At 39.6% G+C, this 27,051-nt stretch overlaps 1 protein-coding gene across 7 annotated transcripts in view; it reads right to left on the minus strand.

Annotated features, from left to right (window-relative positions):
- Positions 1–1,037: 1,037 nt before the first annotated feature.
- The window catches only part of DOCK9 (dedicator of cytokinesis 9), a 196,197-nt gene continuing 170,183 nt past the window's right edge, over positions 1,038–27,051 (minus strand). For 6 of the 7 annotated variants that reach the window (XM_061626573.1, XM_061626569.1, XM_061626574.1 and 3 more), the window contains 9 exons: positions 26,839–26,945; positions 10,690–10,812; positions 9,746–9,859; positions 8,194–8,340; positions 7,678–7,888; positions 5,603–5,793; positions 5,022–5,122; positions 4,791–4,929; positions 1,038–2,228 (listed from right to left, as the gene is read on the minus strand). In XM_061626573.1, the coding sequence (XP_061482557.1) occupies positions 2,106–2,228; positions 4,791–4,929; positions 5,022–5,122; positions 5,603–5,793; positions 7,678–7,888; positions 8,194–8,340; positions 9,746–9,859; positions 10,690–10,812; positions 26,839–26,945 (1,256 nt within the window). In that variant the 3' untranslated portion in view covers positions 1,038–2,105. The other variant, XM_061626576.1, reaches the window with a different exon arrangement.

Below are 27,051 nucleotides of genomic sequence, written 5' to 3' on the forward strand. Positions count from 1 at the left end.
ATATGGAGGGTACACAACATGGCTGTGACTTCAGTGTCAATGGAAGGGTGTGGGTAGGCTACTTCCAGTGACATCAGAAACTAGCATGGCTCCAGCAAGTGTTGTGTGAACACCTCTGTCCGAGACCATAGGTTACTGCTTCTAGTCAGAATAGACAACATTGGGCTATATGGACAAGTGGTCTGACCTGGTACAAGGCAGCTCCCTATGTATTAAATGTTATTGCTGAGTGGATGGGCTGGTTCCTAGGGACACTTGAGTATTTGTCTACCCATGCCCATGCCCGTCCCATGGCCCCCGTGTTGTGTGCCAGTGCGAATAAGGCTCAAAATACATGCAATGGTGCAAGTATGTTAAAACCCTGATTGGGCATCAGCTATATTGGAAAAGGGGAAGGGAATGGGTCCTATTTAAATAAGAGGCATTTGGCAAAGAATACAGAACCCTCATCCTGCAATGCCTCTCCGTACGTCTCTCAGTCCTGGTCTCTAAATACTTCAGGACGAGAATGTTGGTGGAGGATGCTCACTTCGGTATATGAGGTGAAAAGGGGCTAGGAATACAATAAGTCATGGGAAGGGGGCAACTCATCACTCATGTTCAACAGATTGGGCATATGTTTCTCATAGTTATTTTAAGCTTTGCTTGTGCAGTCAGTATTTCAGTGATGGTCACTACGTAAGACACAGTTTTGTACAATTAAACTTATCCAGAATGCAAGGGCTGAAGTCCTTGGGTAAGGTGCTAGAGCATGCGTGGAACAGTTTAAACACACCAGGATACTTGGTAGTTTGAACCCCAAGTGATCAATGTTGCTGAATATAATTTCTATGGGGGGAAATCCTTTCTATGTAAGAGAACCTTTTTCTAAATTGTATTTGCATAGTTGACATTTATTGGAAATCTTAATACATAGCAGAACAAAACTGAACCAAATATTTATGTCCAGAAAGAAACTTCAAAAATTAGTGTAATATATGAAAATATTTTATTTTAATGGATAGTATTCTTCTGAAACAGCAAAATAAAATGATCCAATCACACTCCACATAAATTATTTTTTTTTTAATATAGATGTAGTACATAATGTTTAATTACAGCAGGACAGTGATTCCAGTTAAATAAAATTAAAACTCTTTATCTTTCTCAAATATAAAATTACTAATTCATGTCTTAAAACAATATAGCAAAAGCTTTAAATTACATCACCATTTACCACAGTAGTTTATCACCACTTATATACTCCATCACTTTGGCAAAAATGATGTATTCATTTAAAAACAGTGCATAATGTTACAGAAACTGTATACAACCTCATATTGCACTTATTTATATACAATAACTGTAAAAAGAAAATAGAGCATTTACTTGGAATGAACATGAATTTGTCACAACTGTAGAAGGTTGAAAGCTGGTATTAATATTAAAACTGTTTATAAATGCATTACATTTATGTACAGACTTTATGAGCTGTATTAACAAATATGTACATGTCTTGCTTAATATATAATTAGTATCATATGGTTGGTGACCTTTGGATTCAACTGTCTGATCAATTTTAAGCTTATAGGCTCTCCAATATGCCCACAGGATATAAAATAGAACATAACTGTTAGTCAACAGTACAAAAAACTACTTCTACTTATATTAACCCCTCAAATTAGTGCCTATTTAGCCCAATAGTGTTTGTACTTTGCATCAGTTCGTATGTGCATACATTGAAGAACAGTTTTATGGTTTATATCTGCAAACCTATATTCTGCAATACCTGTCTTTAATGTGCCATTTATTTTAGAATACCATTATAACAACAGAAGAACCAGTTAAGTTCCCAAAATAATTGTGTGTTGGTGTTCACCTATTGTGGAGACTTGAGAACTTGTAATATTGCCAGAAGAATATAAAAAATATGTGCACCATCAGTATATATTTTAGAAATCTGCTTCCTACTTTTTCCTTATCCTTGACTGATCCAAAAATTTAAGCATGCTCAGTTGTTAGTATCTGTACAGTTGTCTTTCAGTTTTGGACTTCATCCTGAGTTTGCAAATGATCAAAGATCCACTTGTGTTCCACAGCAAAGGTACTTTTCCATTACAAAACACTTATGCAACTGAAGAAGAGCTGGGCATCCCATGAACTGTTGTGCTTGTCGGTGTCCCACTAATGGCATTGAAAATGTGTAATGAGTTAGGCATTACATTGGCCTTTTCTTCCACAGCAGCAATCTTAAAGAGAAGGGGGAAAAACCACATCTTATACATAGCTGAGGTTGGGAAAGGTTTCTTGGGAAAGTGTGGGATAACCATGGGTCTATGATTTGGCTACCAGCCAAAATGTGAATAGGGATCTAACTTCAGATGAGAGCGGCAAATCATTCTTATAGGTATTTAAGAAACCAGCCCAAAAACATTTACTTGGAAGCAACATTCTAATGATTTAAATGGATTTCCAAGGTAACTGGATGACCTTATTGATAAATATATGTTTAACTGTGTGACTGGTTCAAATGGTAAAGAAAGATGTTTAAGTAAAATTAATTCCGGTACTGGAGTATAGGCCTCTTTGCGAACTATTTCCTTCAAGAAAATAGATCCCCTCCCTTCTCTAAAAATGTGACTGCCCTATTATTTTTTTGTAAGACGGAGCGTAGCAAAATATTGTTCTTTGACTGATGAACATTCTGTTAAACAACAATGATATGCAGAATGACCAATGACTCAACATTAGAACCAAAGAAAGTCTAAGTCTGCTCTCAGTTCTGCACTATGAATTCCACATTATCTCTTGTGCCAAGGAAGTAAAAAAGAACAAAGAACTTGAAAGAGAAACTAAAAATGTATTACCATCCCAGCTGATCACATTTTCAAAGCAGCATAGGGGCAAAGGGAAGGAAGAAAGAGAGATGCCCATTAAGATTTCTACAAAATACATTTAAACTTTTTCTAACAAACAAAAAATGTTTAATCTCTGAAACATTTATTTAAGAAAGCAAAATGGACATTTCAATGTTTGCAGAATAGTTCAACCAAATTTACATGCTTAAAAATATAAGACGTACACTTCAATAGTTCAATAAAATGAATTTCCATATGTTTCACAAGGTGTTTAAGAGCTGCTTCCCATTATAATAGTATTTTCCAATGGAAAAATACCAGATCTTCAAATACAAATTAAACCTGAAGAACAGGAGTGGGGAACCTTTTTCAGCCCCAGGGCTTTCTGGTCAATCATTCAAGGGTTATATGCCAGTGGTGGGCGGGGTCAGAGGCAAATGTGGGTGGAACAATGGATGTAAATTTTACCTTTGTACAGTAGACTAATTTTTACACACACTCACACACCCCTCTCTATTCTCCATCCTGACAAGCAAGAGGCATTATCAGAGTTCAAGGTCACATTCCAGTCAGGCAAAAATATTTGGGTTGTGAAGCAGGGTTAGTGAGGTGTGTGGCCTGGGGAAAGTTCTAAGGGTCAACACAGAGACACCTGGAGGACCACATTTGACTCCAGAGCCAGAGGTTCCTCACTCCTGCTACAGAGAAATGATGAAATATATACTAATTCTTGAACATCCACTCATATCATGAATTGTTGGAACACAGTTGTGGCAGAAGTCATTCTTTTAGCCAAGCAACTTATATAATATGTACCGACCAACCATTTCTAGTGCTACATCCCTAAGCACAATATAATGTTCAATTAAACTGTCTTATTTCTTAGTGGGACAAGAGTGGGGACAGTGAGAGAAAAGACAGGTTCTGGTGCTATATTGTCATGATGCTAAAATTATCCGACATAAGACAAGACAGGCTGCTGCATTTAGGTCTGACTCTCTGATTTGATTCTCTTTGTAATTCTGTTCTTTTAAAGTCATCTTATACAAATGAATTTGGTACAGTGGCAGACACTTTCACATCTTTCTTTCTGGTGGTGAAAGAGGACTTATTGGTAGGCAACTGTGTTACTTAAAGCATAACATATGCTTTAAGCACATTATTCAAGAACATCTATTACAAATATTAACTTTGGATAAAACAATCCAGGACTGAAGTCTTAAACATTTTCTTTATCCTTATGTTATTGGCAATTTGCAGCAAATATTTTAAATAATTCTACCTAAGGTAACATTATAAGACCACTATTATTCTTGTGTTAGTATAAACAGATTATCTGGACCCATTTCAATTAGGTTTCAGGGTTGGTTTTGGTACATCATGAAAGATGACCATAAGAGGAGAGAGGCAGATGACTGTGACCCTGCTGACTCTCTTCAATGTCTTAGTAGCTTTTGATACCATTGACCGTTGACTTCTGAATCAGCTCTGTGATTTGGGAGTCAAGGGCACACTGATATGGTGGTTCTATTCTTATCTTGCAGTTTTGTTTCCAGAACAACAACAACAAAATACAGAACTGTGGCTACATATGAAAATGTAAGTAAAACATACTCCCCTTTTTTGATGAGGTGAAGAGTAGTATTGAAACTCTCCCAAATAAATAAATAAATAAATAAATGATGTGATAATTGTAAGTAGCAATGAAAAATTAGTGAGGTTCTCTTGATTAGTTATGCCATCTTAAAAGATATCTTCAGTGTGTTCTTAAAATATTCTTTCTCTAGTTATATATTAACTAGAGAAGGAATCTTTTAAGAACACACTAAAGAACTGGCTCCTCTGAATTAAATATTCAAACAATATAGTATTCTCAAGAAAAATAGCTGGTTCTTCTCAGCCTTATTACCATGTAGAATAACCTGAATGAAATACTTAACATTCAGTACATACTTGTTCATGCATGATTTCAGAGAGTTCTTTTGCCATTTCTCTGTAGTTAGCCTTCATTTCTTCTTGATATTCTATCTGATCTTCTTTTATAAGTCGTTCATTTACTTCTAGGGCCTGCCCACAAGCTTCAACAAATTGTCTGAAATTGTAATAAAATAAAACAAACTGTCTAAGAACAGTGCTAATCTCAAGCTTCCAAAAAGAAACTTAATCAACTTTCAAGCTGTTTACCTGAAAACTTCCTTCAGTAACTTAACTTTATTGTCTGGATATCTTTTGGTGTTTGTATCATCCAGAAAAGCTCTGGCATACGCCAATGGCCCAGCATTAACCTAAAAGAATTTAAACAGTTATTCAAGGACATTTCTGAAAGATTTGATTTATTTATTTATATTCATTTATTAAAACATTTATATCTTTTTCTTCTGGTGTAAGTGCACTACTCTGCCCCCTATCCCAACCAGCCCTGTGGGGAAGGGTGCCTCTGCAGCAGAGCACCTGCTTAACAAGCATAGCTCTGTTTCCTGGGATTTATAACCATGAGCATTAATCTCATGAGGGAGAATAGCCAAATAATGAAGGGGCTTCCTGTAAAATATGGCTGAGAGTTAACAAGTTGTTCTAGGACATGCAAGTGAGTGGAGTATTGAATGGAAGTTTCAAAATCCACCACTCTTATTCACTAGTCGCTGTTGGCTCTGCATATTATTTAATTACTGCCAGACAAAAAAAAAAAAGAATTCTCAAAGAAGGGAGAAGGTTATTAGGTGGTTTAAAGGAAATCTCCACTGTAACCAATTCAATCAACTTACCTGCACACTAACACTACCCTGCAGTTTTAACTGAAGTTTGATCATATCTACTTCAGCTGATGAACAAAGTTGCCGGAGCTCTGCAACTTTCTTACTCATTTCATCAATGGCTACTTCAATTGGGTTTAAATCTGTATGGTGTTGATACATTATGGGAATCCGTTTTTTTACATAAGGAAAACAATGTATAGCTAGGGAAAGAAAACAACATTCCAATCACATGGTTAGTTATAATCATGACATTTTGCAAAATTAAGAAACTTATAATTTAATGCTTTTTATATGGGGAACAAGTAACCTTGTCCCACAATAAGCAGTCATCATTTTTAGTTGCACAATTCTCTAGAACAAGGGTAGCCAATGTAGTGCATCCATATGATTTCGACTACAGCTCCCATCAGCCCCAGCAGCATGAGAACTATAGTCCAAAATATCTAGAGGGCACTACACTTGCTCTGGAGGCTGTGTGCTTCTTTTGTCCAGTGTATGGCATGCATGCCTCTGGAAAAATATTTGTTTAAAATATTAAAAGGGGGATGAATCTTTTCATTATGTGGGAATAAGGATAGGTACTATGCACAGAGTGCTAGCCAAATCAAAGTTACATAATTTTATATGCAGAAAGAATTAATGAGTAAGTATCAGCTGGGTAAACCAATTAGTGGGTAAACATGCAGAAATATTGCTTTCTATTCCTTCCTTTAGTTTACTTTAGTTCATGTAATTCATATTTTCCTATCTAAAGGAGGAGGATGACTTGGCACTATTGTTTCCACTTACTTCCTTGCTGGTAGAGGACAACTATAACAGTGTTAGCTGTTAGCAATAATGGTTGTTTGCATGCAGTATCTGTCTTTAAACTACCACTAATCCCTGTGCAAAGATTAGTCATGAGTCAGCATGTAAAATAATTGTACCCTGGCCTTGACATATTTGTGAATAAACACATGGCAATAGAGAGGCAATAAATGCTTAAATAAAGCTTATATATAAATTGATTCTTCACTGGGCCATAACAGTCAAACCATCCAGATTGACCATGAAGAAGGGCTGGCCCAAAACATTTTGCTGCCTGAGGCAAGGGACAATCATGTGTATTCCCCTCCCTCCATGTCATATATAGACAGAATTTGACTGGACCAGCAGTTGAATCTTATTACTTTAGAAGTGGCAATGGGATAGCATACTCCAGCAAGCCTGAAGGTAGTAGATAGGCTGAGGGGGTCTATGAGAAGCCTGTGGCACACACAGCTCTGATTTTCAACAGAAGGGAATTGCCACTGGGGACTCAAGAACGGCTGGGAAGGCTCCAGTTCCTGAGCATCTGCTCAGTGAGGAGATTGCCTCACTCTGCCTAATGGTACAAGATGGCCCTGACCTGAACATAGAAAGGGTTCGCATACTAGCTACTTCAAATTTGGGTTTTAAAATACACTAAAAGGGAGAACTTTCTCACTGAGTTGGAACAAAGTTGCAAGTGTTTTTGCAACTGGGCCTTGCTGTCAGATAGTATAAATAACATCCAAGGTAGTGGTAGAGCATCAATTTTGGGGTTTTGCTTCACACATACACAGTGGCAACCCATGTTTAGCAGAGTATACCTGTATTGGGGAGCTGTTGCAAATCCCAACTCTCTAGCAAGTATAACTGTGTAACAACAACAACAACAGCAACTTATTAGCCACCCTTCACCCAAAGGTCCCAGGGCAGGTCACAATAATTCAGGTGTTTGAAAAAAATTAAGAAAAAGAAAGCCTGTCATTGCTTAATTAATTGTTTATAACATTTCACAAGTATATTTTTAAAATGTAAATGTAATGCATGAAGGATCTAACTTGGCTAGTATTCTGGAATCTGGTTAAAGAAAACAAGTATGAAAATGTTTTGTTTTATATATACATAGGTTGAAAAGGTAAATGTGGCATATAACAAAGACACAGATTTATCTGTGGATTTGGGGGATTAAAAGAAAGCATGCTATAGGTACAATAGACAAACATCATAGAATTTAATGTGAATTGTCAAGTGGCTTCTCTCTTTCTCTGTTTTATGGTATTGAAATGTCTATCTAGTACCTGTAAGGATGGTGCGCCGTTTACATTGTTCCTCCACTCCTCCTCTTCTTTTACCCAACTGGGTAAAAGGCATCTCAAACATAAAGCGGCGGATGTTGTGATTTCTTTCAAATTCTGTTTTTCTCTCTTGCAGTTCCTTTTCCTCGAAGTATGGAACTACATGTGTAACTTGAATATAGGCATATTTTGAATCCAAATCCTTAGGATTTACCTTAAAAGAATTGGAAACAATTAAAATCTCAACTCTGGATATGTACAATTATTTAAAGATCAATTTGAGGCTTGAACTTGTAGAACTGACATTCTCTAATAAAAGGTCCTTCTTGCTTCCTTCTTGCTCCTTTATATAGCATTCTTTGTACATTATAGTTCTCTTTGCACTGCTCAACTGGTGATCATTATTTGAGCAACCACATTTTACTCTGCTAAGTACTTGGCAGGCTAGAGAAATAATTTCAGGTTGTGCTCATGCCATCTAATAATGTACAATTGATTTATATATAAATTAAATCTTACTTTGCCAGAATCCTGGATCATCCTGACATTTTCAGATCCAAATTTATCTGAGTAGAGTTTTTGTAGCCTCTGGGAAATCTCTGAAAGAGGTGTGAGTTTAGGCTCTTTGTAAATATATTCCTTTCCATCTTCATCTTCAAAAAATCCCTTTAAAAAATTATAGCCATTAAGTTCTGAACAGAAGGACCAATATTAATGACTCCTAATCAAGGTCAATGTATAATGCCAAGGTTGAAACAAAACAAAAAGAAAAAAAAGGAAAGAAAAAATGCTATTGAATAATCAAGAAGAGTAGATCAGAACAGTTACTATAATATGGATGCACTGGAAATGGAAGCATATGAGATTATTTAGGAAATTCTGTAAATTACATGAGATGTCAACATTCATGTTTTGAGGGTTGAGCTCTCTATTTCCATACTTATTGTTCATATGCCTGTTTCACATGCCAGTATGCTAGTCTTCGCAAAAAGCCTTGTTATTTTGAATAAAATATGGTAAAATGTTCTATACAAATACATCATATGCTACAATACAAACCAAACCTGATCTAGATAAATGTTAATATAATCCTATTTTATTTTTTTTAGAAAAGTATACATATATCAGGGTTTACATGCCATCTGACTCATTTACTTTGGCGCCCAGAATACAATCAAAATAGGTCCCATGGAAGGTGAAACAGGTGTCTGGTTTCACAGAGAAAGCCAGATCTGAGTTAATGTTTTAAGTTGCAAAAATAAGTATTCCTATCTGAAGATGAAATGGACAATGTAGTGCAAGGATCACAACGTAGCATGTATAAATGCAGACGAGACTGACAAAAATACCCACATCAGACTAAGCTTATATACAATAGTTTTTACTGCTTTGCTTGCTTTGGAAAGCAGTTTCTGTAATTACCTCCACATCTGTTTCACTGTCTGTAAACTGGTATTGCTACAGTCATAAGAGACAACAGAATAAGTGGAATGTTACATTACTCAAACTGTACAATTGAGTGCTCTCTAAATAGCTGATCAAATTTCTGTACAATGTAAAAATTATTTTCCTCCACTGAATACACCTGCCACACACACACACACCATTCAGTCATTTTATTTGCTACAGTGGTACAACATTTAAAGGCGAAAAAGTTTTATTCCTTCGTGTAAGCATGCAGTAAAAAGCAGAACATGTGCAGTTTGCTTCTGCAAGTAGAACTAAATATATTAATCTTTAGAAAGATAATACAGATCAGAAAGTGAACCGACATACCACACCAAATACAGTATTTAATGAACAGCTATGAATGGCTATTATTGAAAAACTTACCGCTGCCTTAAGACAGTAATAGTAAAAGAAAAAAGAAAAAAGCAGAAAGTTTACTGATGAAGAGGCTTCTCATTCAGAATACAATTATAAGTTCAATATATAGTTCATTACTTTCAAATATATGCAAGCGGAAATATACAATGCAATTAATGCATGCTGTTAAAATGATACAATGCAACAAATTCCATTCCTTCAGATGCCAAGTTAGAGTTGAGGAAACACACTGGACAAAGCTTACCTGTCCAAAAAATGCAACTCTGAAATAGGTTCCCAGCAATCTCTTCCCTGTATGCATAACTTCTGTAACTTTGCTGTATGCCCGGTGCAACGTGTCATACAGATGAGCTAGCCTCTAAAAATAAAGGCAAAACATTTTTCTGTAAATGGTGGTACTAAGATATTTAGTAGTTTTTGAACAACAAGAAATAGATCAACAAAAAAGGAGCTTTTATATACTGCCATGCTGTATCAACATAATTGCCATTACCCATTTAATAACATTATGCAACTGCTTAGAAAACCCAATAGCCCCAATTTAGCTAAAATTAGGGATTACTAAATACTGTGGAAAGCAATGGAAAAAGTTATTACTTTATTTATGAGTCTTCTTATAACTGAAGATTTCAAGGTGACTTATGTAGAGAACAAATAAATATTAAAAACATACAAGAATAATAACTAAAAGTAATCACACTAAACAGGCCCCCAAAATACACACATTTTAGCCTGGTGCCAAAAAGATGTTAGAGTTGGGGCAGGAGCACTTCCCTGGGGAGAGCATTCCAAAGATGGGGAGCTACTTCAAAAGAGGCCCTTTTACATGTAGCCACTCTCTGCACCTCTTGGAGAAGGTACTTTGAGAAGGGCCTCTGAAGATGACCTTAGGAGCTGGCCAGATTAATACAGGGAAAGACACTCCATAAAAGTAATGGGGTCCCAAGCCATAGGGGACCCACAATCTGCGTGATGGGTGGATGATTATGATGATAATTACTATTATTACTACTGCTTTATTGGTAAAAACCAAGCTTTGAAGTTAATTGCAACCAAATGAACTTTCAATGAGACTTCACTGTAAGTAACTTAGCTGAATTGGGGTCAATATTATCTGTTTCAACATCCCACAGCATTAACTGGCAATAAAGGAAATCATTATAGTATTGACAGATTTGTATCAAATACCTCAAAATCTCTCCTCTTTTCATAAATAGGAATTATAAGTTTATAGATGTCAGCAATCAGTTCATAACGTTCAGCCTTCCACAGCCCATCTGCACACTGTTCTAACAACTCCATCAGTACATCCTAGTTATAGAAAGAAAAGAGAGCAAATATGGTGTGTGTTTAACCAGGATAGAGACTAATCTAGAACAATCTAGTTTTGTTTTTCTCAAGAGAAATTAAAAAAAAAAAAACAATTTCAGGGCAGTATATGTTTCTGATACAGTGAAAATTCCTGTCAGTGGAAGGGGAGAAACAACGTTCACCAATTCCCCCTTTTCCCTATAATCTCCAGTGCTACCTCCAACGCTGTTTCAGAGGGTCCCACAACTCTCCAGACCAGTTTTGATTTGGTAGGGGGCATAGGGAGCTACAAGAAGAAGAGGGAATCTGCTAAAATCACCTCCCCACAATTCCACCAGCAGCCATAAAATTTATACACAGAGAAATAATCTTCAAGCTTATTAGCACACTGAAAACATTCCAATACAGATAAAAAGTGTTATACAGATTCTCATGAATACATGTATTATTGTACAGAGTAAAATAACTCCAACAAATTTTCCGCTGAGCTTAAAGCAAATTTAAACAAAGGATAGTACCAGCCAATTACCATGACTTTTTTAGAACACAAAGCAGAATCATAGTTATCTTTATATATGTTTAACTGCGTAGTTTCAACATAAAAGTGCATTTTTCATTAGTTTATAATCAAACCTGGTCTTGCCCTCTTTATTCCTCGAACATACGTATATGTTTAACAGAGTCTAGAGTTCATACAATTATCACAAGATAAAGCCTTTCAGTTAGAGTGTGCAGTACGTGTCAACAGAACAAAACCAGATTCTCCAGAAGCTGTAAATACAAAGTTTTAGAATAACCCCCAAATTATAAGCAACAGTTTTACAGAAAGATGAAATCCTAGAATATGTCTACAGCAGTTGCTAATTCTATTATGCTTTTCTAATCCAATGTGATACTCCAGGCTTCTCTGTTCAGCCCAGGTGTGTATTCACAGCGGGATGCCTCGGGACGCAATCCCATTACCTTTTTTTTGTAGACGGCCCCTTCCTACAGTCCCTCTATCTCTACAGCCAATCAAGTTGTGCAATTCCCAAGTGCTGAGTGCATACGCTTTTAAAAGCTACCCCATTTCCTGATTGCCTTGCGAGAGATGGGCCTTGAATCTAGTGAGATGATTGGCTCCCACCATTTTTTGTTACGGGGGAGAGTCAGGAGGATCAGAGAGATAGAAGTTTACAGAGAGAGGAGGGTGGACAGCCAAGCCCAGGTACTTACTTTCTTATGATCACTGCAAGCTCAGGCTGCCAGCCAGCAGCAAGCTTTGAGGGAGACACTGGGGCTTGCTTTTAAAAAAAGTTATGAAGGGAAGTATGGAGCAATGGATAGGCCCCTGCATGCTGAAGATACTCTGCCAGTGAGTGTTTCCTTTACTTTGCCCCAGAGAGGGGTTTTCTGGAGTGGGGATAGCATGCGTGTGTGCGTGTGCAAGAGCGCTTTTGTTCAATGGGGACTTACTCCTAAGCATATGTGCCTTGGGTAGCAGCCTTTCAGCCCATTCCTATGCATGCTTACCCAGACGAAAGTCCCACTGAATGCAATGGGACTTACTACCAGATAAGTGTATCTCAATAACAACTGTAGGAACCTTGCTTATTGATTGACTGACTGATTGATTGAAGGATTGATTTATATCTCGCCCTTCCTCCCAGCAGGAGTCCAGAGCGGCAAACAAAACCAGTAAAAACTTTAAAACATCATAAAAACAAACTTTAAAACACATTAAAACAAAACATCTTTTAAAAAGTTTCTTTAAAAAAGCTTTCAAAATATCATCCAAGATTAAAAACATTTTTAAAGAGAAGGTTTAAGAACGTATTAGAAAGCAATTCCAACACAGACGCAGACTGGGATAGGTCTCAACTTAAAAGGCCTGTTGAAAGAAGAAGGTCTTCAACAGGTGCCGAAAAGATAACAGAGATGGCGCCTGCCTAATATTTAAGGGGAGGGAATTCCACAGGGTAGGTGCCGGCACACTAAAGGTCCATTTCCTATGTTGTGCAGAACAGACCTCCTGATAAGGTGGTATCTCTAGGAGGCCCTCACCTGCAGAGCGCAGTGATCGACTGGGTATATAAGTGATAAGACGGTCTTTCAGTTATCCTGGTCCTAAGCTGTATAAGGCTTTGTACACCAAAACAAGAACCTTGAACTTGGCCCGGTAGCAAATGGGCAGTCAGTGCAATTCTTTCAGCAGCTGGGTGACATGTTGACGATACCCTACCCCAGTGAGCAGTCTCGCCGCCACATTTGGCACCAGCTGTAACTTCCGGACCAACCTCAAGGGCAGCCCCACATAGAGTGCATTACAGTAATCCTGCCTGGAGGTTACCGATACGTGGACAACAGTGGTCAGGCTATCCTGGTCCAGAAATGGCCACAGGTGTCTTACCAGCCGAAGCTGGTAAAAGGCACTCTTAGCCACTGAAGTCACCTGGGCCTCTAGCAACAAAGATGGATCCAGGAGCACCCCCAGACTATGAACCTGCTCTTTCAGAAGGAATACAACCCCATCCAAAGCAGGCAACTGACCAATTATCTGAACTCAGGAACCACCAACCCACAGGACCTCCATCTTGCTAGGATTTAGACTGAATTTATTGGCCCTCATCCAGCCCACCATCGAGTCCAGGCAACGGTCCAGGGCTTGCACAGCCTCTCCCGATTCAGATGTTACAGAGAAATAGAGCTGGCTATCGTCAGCATACTGTTGACACCTTGCCCCAAATCTCCTGATGACTGTTCCCAAGGGCTTCATATAGATGTTAAATAGTATGGGGGACAAGATGCGGCACCCCACAGCACAACTGCCAGGGGGCCGAAAGACAGTCACCCAATGCTATTCTCTGAGAATGACCTTAGAGATAGGATCAGAACCACTGTAAAACAGTGCCTCCAATACCCATCTCACGAAGTTGGCCCAGAAGGATACCATGGTCAATGGTATCAAAAGCCGCTGACAGATCAAGTAAAAACAACAGGGTCGCACTCTCCCTGTCCTTCTCCCGATAAAGGTCATCCATCAGGGCGACCAAGGCCGATTCAGTCCCATAACCAGGCTTGAACCCAGACTGGGATGGATCAAGATAATCTAGTTCATCCAAGAGTATTTGCAGTTGCTACACTACAACCCTCTCAATTACCTTCCCTAAGAAGGAGGTATTTGCAACCAGGTGGTAGTTGTCACAAACCAATGGGTCCAGGGTGGGCTTTTTCAGGAGCGGTCAGATCACCACCTCTTTCAAGGTGGCTGGAACCACTCCCTCCCGCAATGATGCGTTGACCACACCCTGGATCCACTCAGTCAACCCCCCTCGACAAGCTTTAATAAGCCAAGAAGGGCAAGGGTCGAGAGGACACATTGCTAGCTGCATCAACGCAAGCACCTTGTCTACGTCATCAGGCCGCATCAACTGAAACCGTTCCCAAGAAGTTGCAGCAGACGTTGCACTGGACACCTCATTGGGGACTACAGTAGATGTGGATGGAGCATCAAGACTGCTATGGAAGCGAGCAACGTTACCCTCAAAGTGCCTTGCAAACAATTCACAGTGGGCCTTCGAAGGGTCTAAAGCTCCATTTCCTGGAGTTGATGTCAAAAGACCCCTGAAAATATGGAAAAGCTCCACCGGACAGTTACTTGAGGATGCGATGGAGGCAGAGAAGTGGGCCTTCTTCGCCACCCTCACTGCCACATAGTAGGCATGGTTATGATTATTTATTCGTGCCTGATCAGCCTCACAGCACGTCTTTCACCACTTGCGCTCTAGCCGTCGTCCAGCCTGTTTCATTACCCTTAGCTCACTGGTGTACCATGGTGCAAGCTGGGCTCAACAATGCCAGGGAGGGCGCTTGAGGGCAACTGTGTCAAGAGCCCAACACGCCTTGCTGTTCCACAGCTTGACAAGGGCTTCAACAGGGTCACCTGCTCTATCTACTGGGAACTCCTCCAGGGCATTCAGGAATCCTGTAATCTCTATTAGTCTCTGGGGGTGGACCATCTTAATCTCTCCACCACACCTGCAGGGAAGGATCGAAGCCCTAAGTCTAAACTTCACCAGGAAGTTCATCAGAAAACTCTGACAATGCAAATGAATCCCACGCAACTGATTTTTTGTGGGGGAGACAGAACTCCACCCTAAAGTGGTAACTAGAAACCTTCTTATATTGGTACCTTACTCTTTTGGAGCAGAGAGAAATTAAAGTGTATTGCTAACCCTCTCTCTTGTTATTAAAAAAAAAAGCAAAAAAGGGAGGGATGTGTTGTTTTGTCTCCCTTTAGGATGCACACCTTAACGTGGTGAGGGGGTTTGAGAGTGTTGAAGAAGCTGAGAGCAATGCCATCAGGAGTCTAGACCAAGAGGCTAGACTCCTAGCAGGGGCACCCAAGGCGGAATGGTCAAAGCTGAGTCACCAGACTAAGATGCATCCAAACTCAGAGGAAGGCAATGGTAAATCACCTCTGAATACCTCTTACCACGAAAACCTTATTAACAGAGTATCCAAAATGCAACACGAGATAGTGCTGGAGGATGAGACCCCCAGGTCAGAAGGCACTCATCGAGCTACTGGGGAATAACAACAGACAAGTAGAGCTGTGATTAATGATGCAGCTGGGTCAAAGCCGAAAGGAAGCCTAGAGGCTGATGCGCACAGATGCGAAAGTACGGAGTTGTACAATGCATACAATAGGAACATGGAATGTGAGAAGCATAAACCAGAGAAAGTTAGAAATTGTCAAGCAAGAAATGGAATGTACCAACATTACAATACTTGGCGTGAGTGAATTAAAATGGATGGGAATGGGACATTTTCAATCAGGCAACTACAAAATATTTTATGCAAGAAATGAGAAATCAAGAAGAAAAGGGTTGCTTTAATAGCAAGAAGTGATGTAGCAAAAGCAGTTAGGAGCTACAACGCAAGGTCTGAGCAAGTGATATCAATGAGATTAAATGGGAAACCTATTAACATAAACCGTCATCTAAGTCTATGCTCCAACGGCAAATGCAGAAGAAGAATTGGAGAGATATTGGAGAGATTTTACGCAGAAGTTCAGGAGGAAATTGATCACACACGAAAACAAGATATGATGATAATCATGGGGGACTGGAATGCAAAAGTAGGGAACAGAGAAAAACTAGGAATTGTGGGGAAATGTAGCTTAGGAGACAGAAATGAAGGAGGAGAAAGACTTATTGAATTCTAGGAAACCAATAATTTGTTATTGCAAACACATTTTTTGAGCAACCGAAAAGATGACTGTACATGTGGACATCACCAGATGGTCAATATAGGAATCAAATTGATTATATAATTGGTAACAGAAGATTGAGAAGTTCCATACTTTCTGCAAAAACAAGACCAGGAGCAGATTGTGGTACAGATCATGAACTGGTCATATCGAAAACCAGAGTAAAGCTAAAGAAAAATACAAAGCAATCATAATGACAAAATACAATTTAAATAACATCCCAGAAGAATAGAAAGATCAAATAATAAACAGATTTGAGGCTTTAAACTTAGTTGACAGAGAGCCAGAAGAACTATGGAGTGAAGCAAGAAACATTATTAGGGAAAAATGCAAAAAGACAATACCTCTCGTTAAAAGATAAAGACCTCAATGGATGACTGAAGAAACTCTTAAAATGGTTAAAGGGAGAAGGAAAGCAAAAGGAGATAGAAACACAGTGAGAACCCTAAATGCAACAATACAGAGACTAGTACGTAGGGACAAAGAGAACTATTACAATAGTTATTGTATAGAAATAGAAGAGGACAACAAAAAGGGAAGAATGAGAGCCCTATTCCAAAATATTAGAGAAATGAAAGGGAAATTTAAACCAAGAGTAGGGATGTTGAATAATCAACAGGGAACACACTGACTGACCAAGATGAAATAAAAGGAAGATGGAAGCAATACACTGAAGAACTCTATAAAAGAGATGCAAGGATGACAGATTCATTCACGGAGGAACCATATGATGAAGAACCAGACATTTTAGAATGTGAGGTAAAAGCTGCTCTTAAAATACTTGGAAGAAACAAATCAACAAGAACAGATGGCATACCAATAGAGTTGCTACAAGATATTGAGACTGAATCCGTCCAAATTTTGAGTAAAATCTGTCAAGAAATATGGAAAACTAAACAATGGCCCACAGACTGGAAGCGTTCAATATACATCCCAATTCCAAAGAGAGGAGATCCCAGGGAATGCAGTAATTATCACACTATTGCCTTAATATCCCATGCAAGTAAAGTAATGCTCAAGATTCTACAACAAAGGCTCCTACCAAATATGTAGCGAGAAATGCCAGACGTCCAAGCTGGATTTAGAAAGGGAAGAGGCACCAGAGATCATATCGCAAACATATGTTGGATAATGGAACGGAGCAAGGAATTTCAGAAGAAAATCACCCTGGGTTTTACAAATTACAGCAAACCCTTTGGCTGCGTAGAGCATGAAAAACTATGGAATACTTTAAAAAGAATAGGGGTGCCACAGCATCTGATTGTCCTGATGCGCAACCTATACTCTGGACAAGAGGCTACTGTAAGGACAGAATATGGAGAAACTGATTGGTTCCCAATAGGAAAAGGTGTGAGACAGGGGTGTGTTTTATCACCTTATTTGTTTAATCTGTACGCAGAACATATCATACATAAAGCGGGATTGGACCAAGAAGAAGGAGGTGTGAAAACTGGAGGGAGAAATATCAATAATTTAAGATATGAAGACAATACCATATTATTAGCAGAAACAAGTAATGATTTGAAACGAATGCTGATGAAAGTTAAAGAGGAAAGCATAAAAGCAGGACTACAGCTGAACATCAAGAAGACTAAAGTAATGACAACAGAAGAGTTATGTAACTTTAAAGTTGACAATGAGGACATTGAACTTGTCAAGGATTATCAATACCTCGGCACAGTCATTAACTAAAATGGAGACCATAGTCAAGAAATCAGAAAAAGGCTAGGACTGGGGAGGGCAGCTATGAGAGAACTAGAAAAGGTCCTCAAATGCAAAGATGTATCACTAAACACCAAAGTCAGGATCATTCAGACCATGGTATTCCCCATCTCTATGTATGGATGTGAAAGTTGGACAGTGAAAAAAGCGAATAAGGGAAAATCAGCTCATTTGAAATGTAGTGTTGGAGGAGAGCTTTGCGCATACCATGGAGTGCGAAAAAGAGAAATAATTGGGTGTTAGAACAAATTAAACCAGAACTGTCACTGGAAGCTAAAATGATGAAACTGAGGTTATCATACTTTGGACACATCATGAGAAGACATGATTCACTAGAAAAGACCATAATGCTGGGAAAAACAGAAGGGAGTAGAAAAAGAGAAAGGCCAAACAAAAGATGGATTGATTCTATAAAGGAAACCACAGACCTGAACTTACAAGATCCTGACGGATCCTCTTGGAGGTCACTGATTCATAGGGTGTCAGGATGCAGGATTGGGGTCCTGGCACTTCAGAGGATGAGGAGGGGGAGGAGATCATTTTCCCAGAGTTGGTGTTGCCCAGCGGTAGAGACCTTGAAACTCTAGCCGACACAGACACAGACTCTTCCCAGGAACTTCCCACGCTCACCCCCCTTCCCGGATCAGAGCAGTTAGAAACGGAAGGAGGGGGAATTCAACTCCCTCCTCAGCCAGAGAAAAGCCCGCCTGATGGGCATGGCCTCCACCCCCCTCTTTCCCCAATACCAGAGATAGAATCCTCAGAAGGGGAGTGGGCAGCGCTTCCCCCTTCACCACGAACCTGGAGAAAACAAAAGAGAGCAAGGGTGAGAGAGAGGAGGGGTGTGGAAGAGAGCACCTTGAGGCGGAGTGAGCGAATTCGCACCAGAAAGCCCCCTTTATAAGGGTCAGGGGGAGCAGAGATTCCTTGTTCTGTCAACTCTCTTGCATGTCGCTGGACACGTGTTATTGTGTTGCTTCATGAGAAGACGTAGTTTCTGTTTGGATATTACTTTAATAAAGACTGAATTGCTTTCACCCACTGGTCTGGTTCCTGAGTCCAGTCCTGGACACGACATAGGGTCGCCATAAGTTGTAATTGATGGCACGTAACAACAAGTGTGGTTTTGTTCCAGCCCAAAGCCAGGAGTTAGGGAGGCAAAGAGAGGAACAAAATATGTTGGGGGAGATGTGTGTGTGTGTGTGTGTGTGTAAATGTTACTGTAGGTCTTTCACCTGCTGATCTCAGGCTGGCAATGCTACATTCAGTGCATGATCAGGCATTATATTTAAGATGGATGGGGTTGAAAGTGATTTAAGATTTATAGCAATTCTATTCAGATGCTCATGACGGGATAAATTCAAGATTTAAATAGTTAAAAATCAAGCACTAATTTATTTCTTGTGGTTATTAATACTTCAAATAACTACAGCATTTTTTCTTTTTCTTTGAAATCCTCACTCAGCCATGAAGCTCAATTGGTGCCCTTGGGCCCACCTCTCATAGGCTTGTTGTGAAGACATAGAAGGAGGTGTAAAACGCCTGCAAACGGGGCATAATGCTTCTATCATAGGCATCAAATTTTGCTTCCTTTAACCAAAATAATGCACTTTTATAAAAGGAACAGATATGGTGTTTTCTCCACCAACCAATCTAGCATGATGATTGTGTGTTTAGGTGCATGCATAAGTCCCAATTGTATTCAAGTGTGCTTACCCCCCAGGGTGGTGTGCACAAGGGGCCCTCTCACTGTGAACCCTTCTCTGCACCTTCCACACAAGAAAGTCTAGGATATAATCCTGTACCCAACTTACCTGGGAATAAGCCATCTGTGTTATCTTTTCGGCATCATCTGTGTTATCTTTGCGGCGCCTACTGAAGACCTTCCTCTTTCAACAAGCCTTTTAAGTAGAGACCTTATCCCACTCTGCGTCTGTATTGGAATTGCTTTTTAATATGTTTTTAAAGATGTTTTGTTTTAATATATTTTAAAGTCTGTTTTTAAGATGTTTTAGAGTGCTTTTAGTATTTTGTTGCCACCCTGGGTTCCTTCTGGGAGGAAAGGCGGGATATAAATTAAGTAACAGCAACAACAAAGAAACTTGCTCTCTGAGTACACATGTATAACATAGGATTTTTTTCACATCCACCCACATTACTGTATACTAGAATCTGCAGAAAATAATTTATAAGGAGTACCTGATCTCAAAGATCCTCCGTGGCGCAGAGTGGTAAGCGGCGGTAATGCAGCCGAAAGCTCTGCTCACGGCCGGAGTTCGACTCCAATGGAAGGAGGAAGTCGAATCTCCGGTAAAAGGGGTCAAGGTCCACTCAGCCTTCCATGCATCCGTGGTCGGTAAAATGAGTACCCGACATATGCTGGGGGGGGGGTAAAGAAAGGCCGGGGAAGGAACTGGCAATCCCACCCCATATATACGGTCTGCCTAGTAAACGTCGCAAGACGTCACCCTAAGAGTTGAAACAACTCGCACTACAAGTGCGGGGACACCTTTACCTTTTTACCTGATCTCAAATGGAGATTACAAGGAGACAGAAGCCACCAGCTAAGTGCAGGGGATGGGAAAACAACAGCTCTTTAGAACCCTAAGGATTCCTGGTGTCCAAACAACTCACTTATCAATCGCAGAATGAAAGCTTATTTTTACTGAATAAAATACAATTTTATTGTATTGCTGCCCTGGGCTCCTGTGGGAGTAAGGGCAGGATATAAATTCAATCAATCAATCAATCAATCAATCAATCTTCTTAGAAGGATGCATAAGTTTAGAAGAGGATGTAGCTGTGAGGGGTGTGAGGGGGTGTGGTTTGACTGTCATGAAGGGACCCTGTACTTCTAAATTTACCACTACACTATTTTATTTGAAATCCTCACTCAGCCATGAAGCTCATTTGGTGCCCTTGGGCCCACCTCTCACAGGCTTGTTGTGAAAACGTAGAAGGAGGTGTAAAATGCCTGCAAACGGGGCGTAATGCTTCTATCACAGGCATCAAATTTTGCTTCCTTTAACCAAACTAATGCAATTTTATAAAAGGAATAGATATTTTTTTTCTCCACCAACCAATCTAGTCTGGGTAGGGAACATTTAATCTAGCCTACCTGATTCTGGCATGAAGGGTTTTGCCCTCAGACCAGGCCAGTCACCAGAAGGCCATTGTAGGAAGAAAGCCTTGGAACAACAACAGTTGCAGCCACACTTCCCAGTATGTGAATTCTCTTTTACCACTACTGGGTAAGAAACAAACCAGGCACTATTGGTTCAGCCCTCAAGACTCTCCCCAAGCCACACCCACTCACGAGGCTGCATCCTTCATTAGCTCTGCTCTGAACCAGCCTTGAGTGTTTTTGCCTGGCTGGAGTGTGTCCTTGAACAGTGATAATGCCTTTTGCTTGCCTGGATAGAGAGAGATGCATGTGTGTATGTATACACAAACCTCTGACTTTTATGTGGCCAAAATACAGCTGCCTGTCTAATGGTTAAAGTCACAACTGTTGCTTCACCTACTTTTGCTTCTAGCCCGGATCACCACTGTCATACAGACCCAGGAAGCCTGTCCATGACGTAATGGAGCCATTAGACTGAAAAGAGATCCCAATCCCTGAGCTAAGCCGTGGCATGTTTATATATTTATGCTATTTATATGTCCTATAACAAAAGGCTTACAGGATAAAAAATACTAGTAGTTAATCATTACAATTCAACAGAAACACAGAAAATGAAGCTAAGAAAAAGGCTATATGGTAAAAAAAAAATTAAAATCAAAGTATATTAAAGGATCACATCTATGTAGCATAAACTAAAATTAAAACACAGAGAAGAACAGAAAATCACAGTTAAAATGGTAGTAAATACACCACATAAATTAAAAAGGCTTGGAAACAAAACAAAAATCCTTGCCTGGCACTGGGAAGGTATTAAAATGCCAGGTGGACCTTTCTGAGGAGGGCATTCTATTGCAGAAGCATCCCAAAACCTGGGGTTTCAGGGGTGGGCCCTAGTCATGTCAAAGGGGCAGGCCCTAGTCATGTCAAAGGGGCAGGCCCTAGTCATGTCATTAAGCATGATACATTAGGCATCAACTACAGTTGCTTGGAGCATACAATTCAAATAAAAACATTTCTCTGTTTGGAAATGAAGACAGAAAACTTAGCTAAAAGATGGAGCACGGGTCGGAAACATTTAATCTAGCCTACTTGATTCTAGCATGAAGGGTTTTGCCCTCAGGCCAGGCCAGTCACCAGAAGGCCATTGTAGGAAGAAAGCCTAGTGTTGTGGAGATGTTAGATGGGAGCACGCAGGAGTAAAGATGGATGCTCATGAAGGCTGCAATTCTAACTACACTTACTAAGGGACTAAGCCCCATAGAACTCAACAGTACGTACGTCTGAGTAGATATGGTTTGGATTGTGCTGTTGGTAAAGCTTGACTAGGGATCCTCTGCAAAGATATCCATATCAAAGCAGGGCTGGCATCCCCTTGCTTGGAATGTCCTGCCACTACCTTTTAACATGGCTGCTCCAAATTTCTTTACAGATTTGATCCTTTGCTTCAGAAAGAGGTCTGAGAAATGAGTCAGAGTAAAAAGATTCTCTACCCTTCTCTGTCTATTCTGTGGGCTGCTATAAATTCATTTTGACAGCCAACCCAATTCCAGTGAGTAATAATTGACAGAGAGAAAACACACATGGTTTGGTCTACCTTCACAGGCAGGAGCCTGGGAACAACAACAGTTGCAGCCACACTTCCCAGTATGTGAATTCTCTTTTATCACTATTGGGTAAGAAACAAACCATCATGCAACCAACAAGGTGCATCATCAGTGGGTTTAAGAGGATTGAGGCGAGCGCATGGAACCACTGTTGTTGCTTCTATGGATGTAAGGGAGTGAGGTTAAAGGCAAATGAAATGCAAATAGAAAAAGAAAACCAAAAGATAGTAATAATTTCCTAAATGCAATGCCATATCAACCACAACAGGATTCCCATGAGTAAGGCAGAAAACTCAGCATCCAACAACCAGTCAGAATTCCTAACCAAAAAAAAATCCTGGCAGCCAGTCAGCCAAGTTCACAGAAATCCCCATGCAGCACAACCTGAGCTGGGGGCTGCAGTTAGTGCAGAATGCTGTGGCATGATTGCTGACATGAGTGAGATCCTATCAGCTCATAATACCTCTGCTCTGAAATCTGCACTAGTTGTCAATTTGCTACCATGCCAAGTTCAAGGTGTGCTTTCCATGTTACGGGTGCCACACAGAACTTGTTCTGCTCTTGTAAGAAATCAATCCTTTAGTGTGGCAGCACCTACACTTTGGAATTCTCTGTCCAATGATATTAGGCAGAACAACTTCATTGTACTCTTTTCAGCAGCTGCTAAAAACATATTTGTTTAGGCAACACTACCCAGGCATTTAGAAGCTATTGTGTTTTTCATCTGTTTTTAACTCAATGTTGGTTTTATTATTTTGAATGATTTTAAATACCTGTCTGTTTATTGTTTTAATTCCTTCTGTAAACCACTTTGAGTTTTTTTACAATATAGCAGTATATAAATGTTGAGGGGGAAATAAATATATTCTGGACTCACTGTGGCCCTTGTGTCTCTTTCCACTTTTAGGAAGAAAGGAATCTGCCTTATGTCGACTCAGACCATTTGGTACCATCTAGCTCAGTACTGAGGACATGACTAGCATTAGTTCTTCAGGATTCCAGGCAATAGTCTTTTCCAGAAATTGAATTTTGGACCTTTGCATGTAAAGCATATGCCCTACCACTGAGCTATAGCCCTTCCCATTTAAAGTATTTTTTAAAACTGTTCATTTCAATTCACTAATCAATACACATCATACCTAGGGGCAGATCCACATCATTCATTTAAAACACATTCAACACACATTTGAAGCACATGAATCATACCACAGAATCATGTAGTTTGTTAAGAGTGGTGGGAACTATATAGTAGGGCCCCATTCATATGGCAGGTTACATTCCAGGCCCCCACTAAAAAGCAAAAACTGCCGGAAAGTGGGGCCCTACTATATTCCAGCCACCGCGCTCCACCTGACAGTGATCAGCTGTAGCGTGCGAGCTCCCTGCAGTACAGCTGACTGCCCCACTGGCACCGCCGTATTAGCAGAACACCAATAAGTGGGGTGCCAAAAAGGGGGCCCTACTGTAACTGTGAGGGGGAAACTACACTTCTCAGGATTCTTTAGGGGAAGTCATGTGCTTTACAAGTATTGTGTGGATCTACTTCATAAACTTTGCCTGCATGTAAATTGTTTTAATTAATTTTTTTAAATGGAAATGAGCTATAAAGTATACTGGGTGACCATGGGCTACTCACCATCTCTCTATCTAATCTGCCCCTCAAGATGAAAACAACAGAGGGGAACCATGACCACCCCAAGGAAGAAGGGTATAGTTAAAATAGAGAGGAAATAATAATCTACAACCATAGTGTGAAATCAGATGCTTATCGGGACATAGTATGAAAAAATTATAAGCATGACTGTCAAAGATGTTTATTATTTATACAACCTGTAAAGATATTTATAGTGCAATCCTATGTTTGTTTACTCAGAAGCAAGTCCCAATGTTTTCAATGGGGCTCACTCAAACATGGAAGTGTGCACAGAACTGCAACCTCAAGTGATAAGGAACTTTACTCATCCAACCCAAAATTCAGAATCATGTCACTTGAAGCTGTTTTGCAACTGTTTCTACTTGTTTTTATTGTTATTGGATTTCGAAGGGATTTATTTCTTGTTGTGAGCTGCCTTGCTTTCCAACTACCAACCCTACCTCACAGGGTTGTTGGAAAGACTCCACGCACACACAGACACACTGGAGATGTAAAAATACATATACCCCATATAATAGTTTATTATCAAAGCCAGTTGGTCATTGCAGAACATTTTTTAAAATGAAATCAGTATTAGTTTCCTACATACTAAGAGCAGTCATACCTAAGTAAGCCCTGCCTAATTGCTTTAAAAATAGGATTGGAGGGGGAGAGAAAGATTTACAACACAAACACAATTCCTTGCTAAGTTTACTCAAAAGTCCCATTAATTTACAGCACAATCCTAACCATGTCTACTTAAAAGTCCTATTGAATTCAGTTGGGTTTACTCCAGGTATGTGGGATTAGCATTGCAGCTTTACTCCCAGAAAAGCGAGTACTGGATTAAAGCTTCATATTGGGAAGGCTTTCAAAACACTGCCCTCTTCAAGAGCCCAGGAAAATTTAAACTTGTTTGACTCCTGTACACAAGAGAGAAAAAGACTTTTGATACTGCTGAAAGCTATATACTTACTCAATTTATGAGATTTTTCAGATAAGCGGAGGGGGGGAGTTTTCTGGCCTTGCATTGGGTCTGCCTGGAGGTCACAAATCCCTTATCAAGCACAACCCTGACTTCACTTATTGGCTACAAACCTGAAAAGGTGGGGTTCGAGCAGCCAGTTACGACCTCATTTAAGAGAAGTTGCTACAGATGTTTTAGTGTATATTTCGTGAACCAGACCACCTGGAAACTTAATTTTTTTTAACTCAAAGTTGAGAGTCTGGAGATTAAGGTGAGTCACCCGGAGATTCAGAGAGGACCCCAAAAATCCTGAGTCTCTGGGCAAAAACCGGAGACCTGATAACCCTAACAGCAGGGCATATTTGAAAAGCCTTTTTTGTGTTGCAATCCATTGTAGTTCATTTGGTGGGAGCACTTAGAGAAGGCATATCGCAAATCACCCATCACATTGGATTATGACCTCAAGGCATAGGCTGGTATGAGAAGAGGCAATCCATCGGGTTCCATGATGCCAACCCAAGGCATAAAGGTCACCTAGCACTTTGAATTGGGATAGGATATGGATGATGATGTATTGGCATATATTTGCAACTATCAACTCTAATTATTTGCCTTACAGGCATATTTCATACCAACTGAAGTCTCTGAACTGTTTTCAAAGGCACATGTACAACACATCACATTTTCAAATGCAAAGATGAAAAAGAAATTCTCTTTGATATTTAAGCCTTTTAAATGGAGACCTTATCCCAGTCTGTGTCTATGTTGGAATTGCTCTTTAATAGGTTTTTAAAGCTTCTTTAAAGCATTTTTTTTTAAAAAGATGTTTTAAAAGATGTTTTGTTTTAATATGTTTTTAAGGATGTTTTCTTGTAATATATTTTAAAGTCTGTTTTTATGATGTTTTAGAGAGTTTTTAGTGCTTTTGTTTGCCACTCTGGGCTCTTACTGGGAGGAAAGGCAGAATATAAATCTAATAAATAAATAAATAAATAAAATATTTAGGGTTATAGATTAGGTGGTCAGAGTGAGTTGATGCTAAAGTACTAAGTACAGTGATAGGTGCGGGCAACCTTAGGCCCTCCACGAATCTCTATTTGGCCCTCATGATGCTCTCCAGGCCTCAACTCTTCCTAAGACTATACTCACCAGCCCTGTTCCATACCTTCCTTGAGTGCTTTTGCCTGGCTGAAATGTGTCCTTAAACTGTGATAATACCTCTTCCTTGCCAAGATGAAAGAGAGTGTGCATGTGTGTTTAAGTAAATCCAACATATGTGTGACTACAATGTAGCCTACTCTGCAAATGCAAGAGTCACATCTGTGGCTCCACCCCTTTTTTGCCTCTGGCCTCACCTACCCCAGGCATGCAGGCCCCAGAACATTGGTCATCAGGATGTATAGCCTAGGCAGCATCCTGAGGGCTGGATAGAGAGGACTGGAGGGCCACATTTTCCCCAACTCCACATTAGGTAATGCTCGTTCCCTAAACCTTGAACTTGCCTTAATGCCATCTCCATTATGCCATCTTTGTCTTGACATACTCTAATGTTGTATGCTACTTATTGTTCATATTTTGTGTTTTGGTGGGTTAAAATATTTTAGTGGGTTATGAGATGGTTAAGAAACCTTCCAGTTAAACAGCATGAAAGACATATTAGAATGTAATAGAAAATAAGTTAGTATTATAATTATATACAATAAAGTATGAACTGAGCTTACATACTTCATTAAAGTGAACGTCTTGCATCCCCACGTCTTCCATCATTGACGCCTCTTCATCAATATTTGGAGTAATTACTCTGAAGCTTATACAGCCTTGTTTAAACATTCCTATTTATATGGGAGGGGAAAATGCAGACATCACTCTTGAAGAAGTCAATCAACTGGAGGGATGGGTAAATTGATCTCATTTCAGATAAACTGATCTCATTTCAAG

The sequence above is a fragment of the Rhineura floridana genome, chromosome 5 (assembly GCF_030035675.1).
Source record: "Rhineura floridana isolate rRhiFlo1 chromosome 5, rRhiFlo1.hap2, whole genome shotgun sequence".
In the NCBI taxonomy this organism is placed as follows: Eukaryota; Metazoa; Chordata; class Lepidosauria; order Squamata; family Rhineuridae; genus Rhineura; species Rhineura floridana.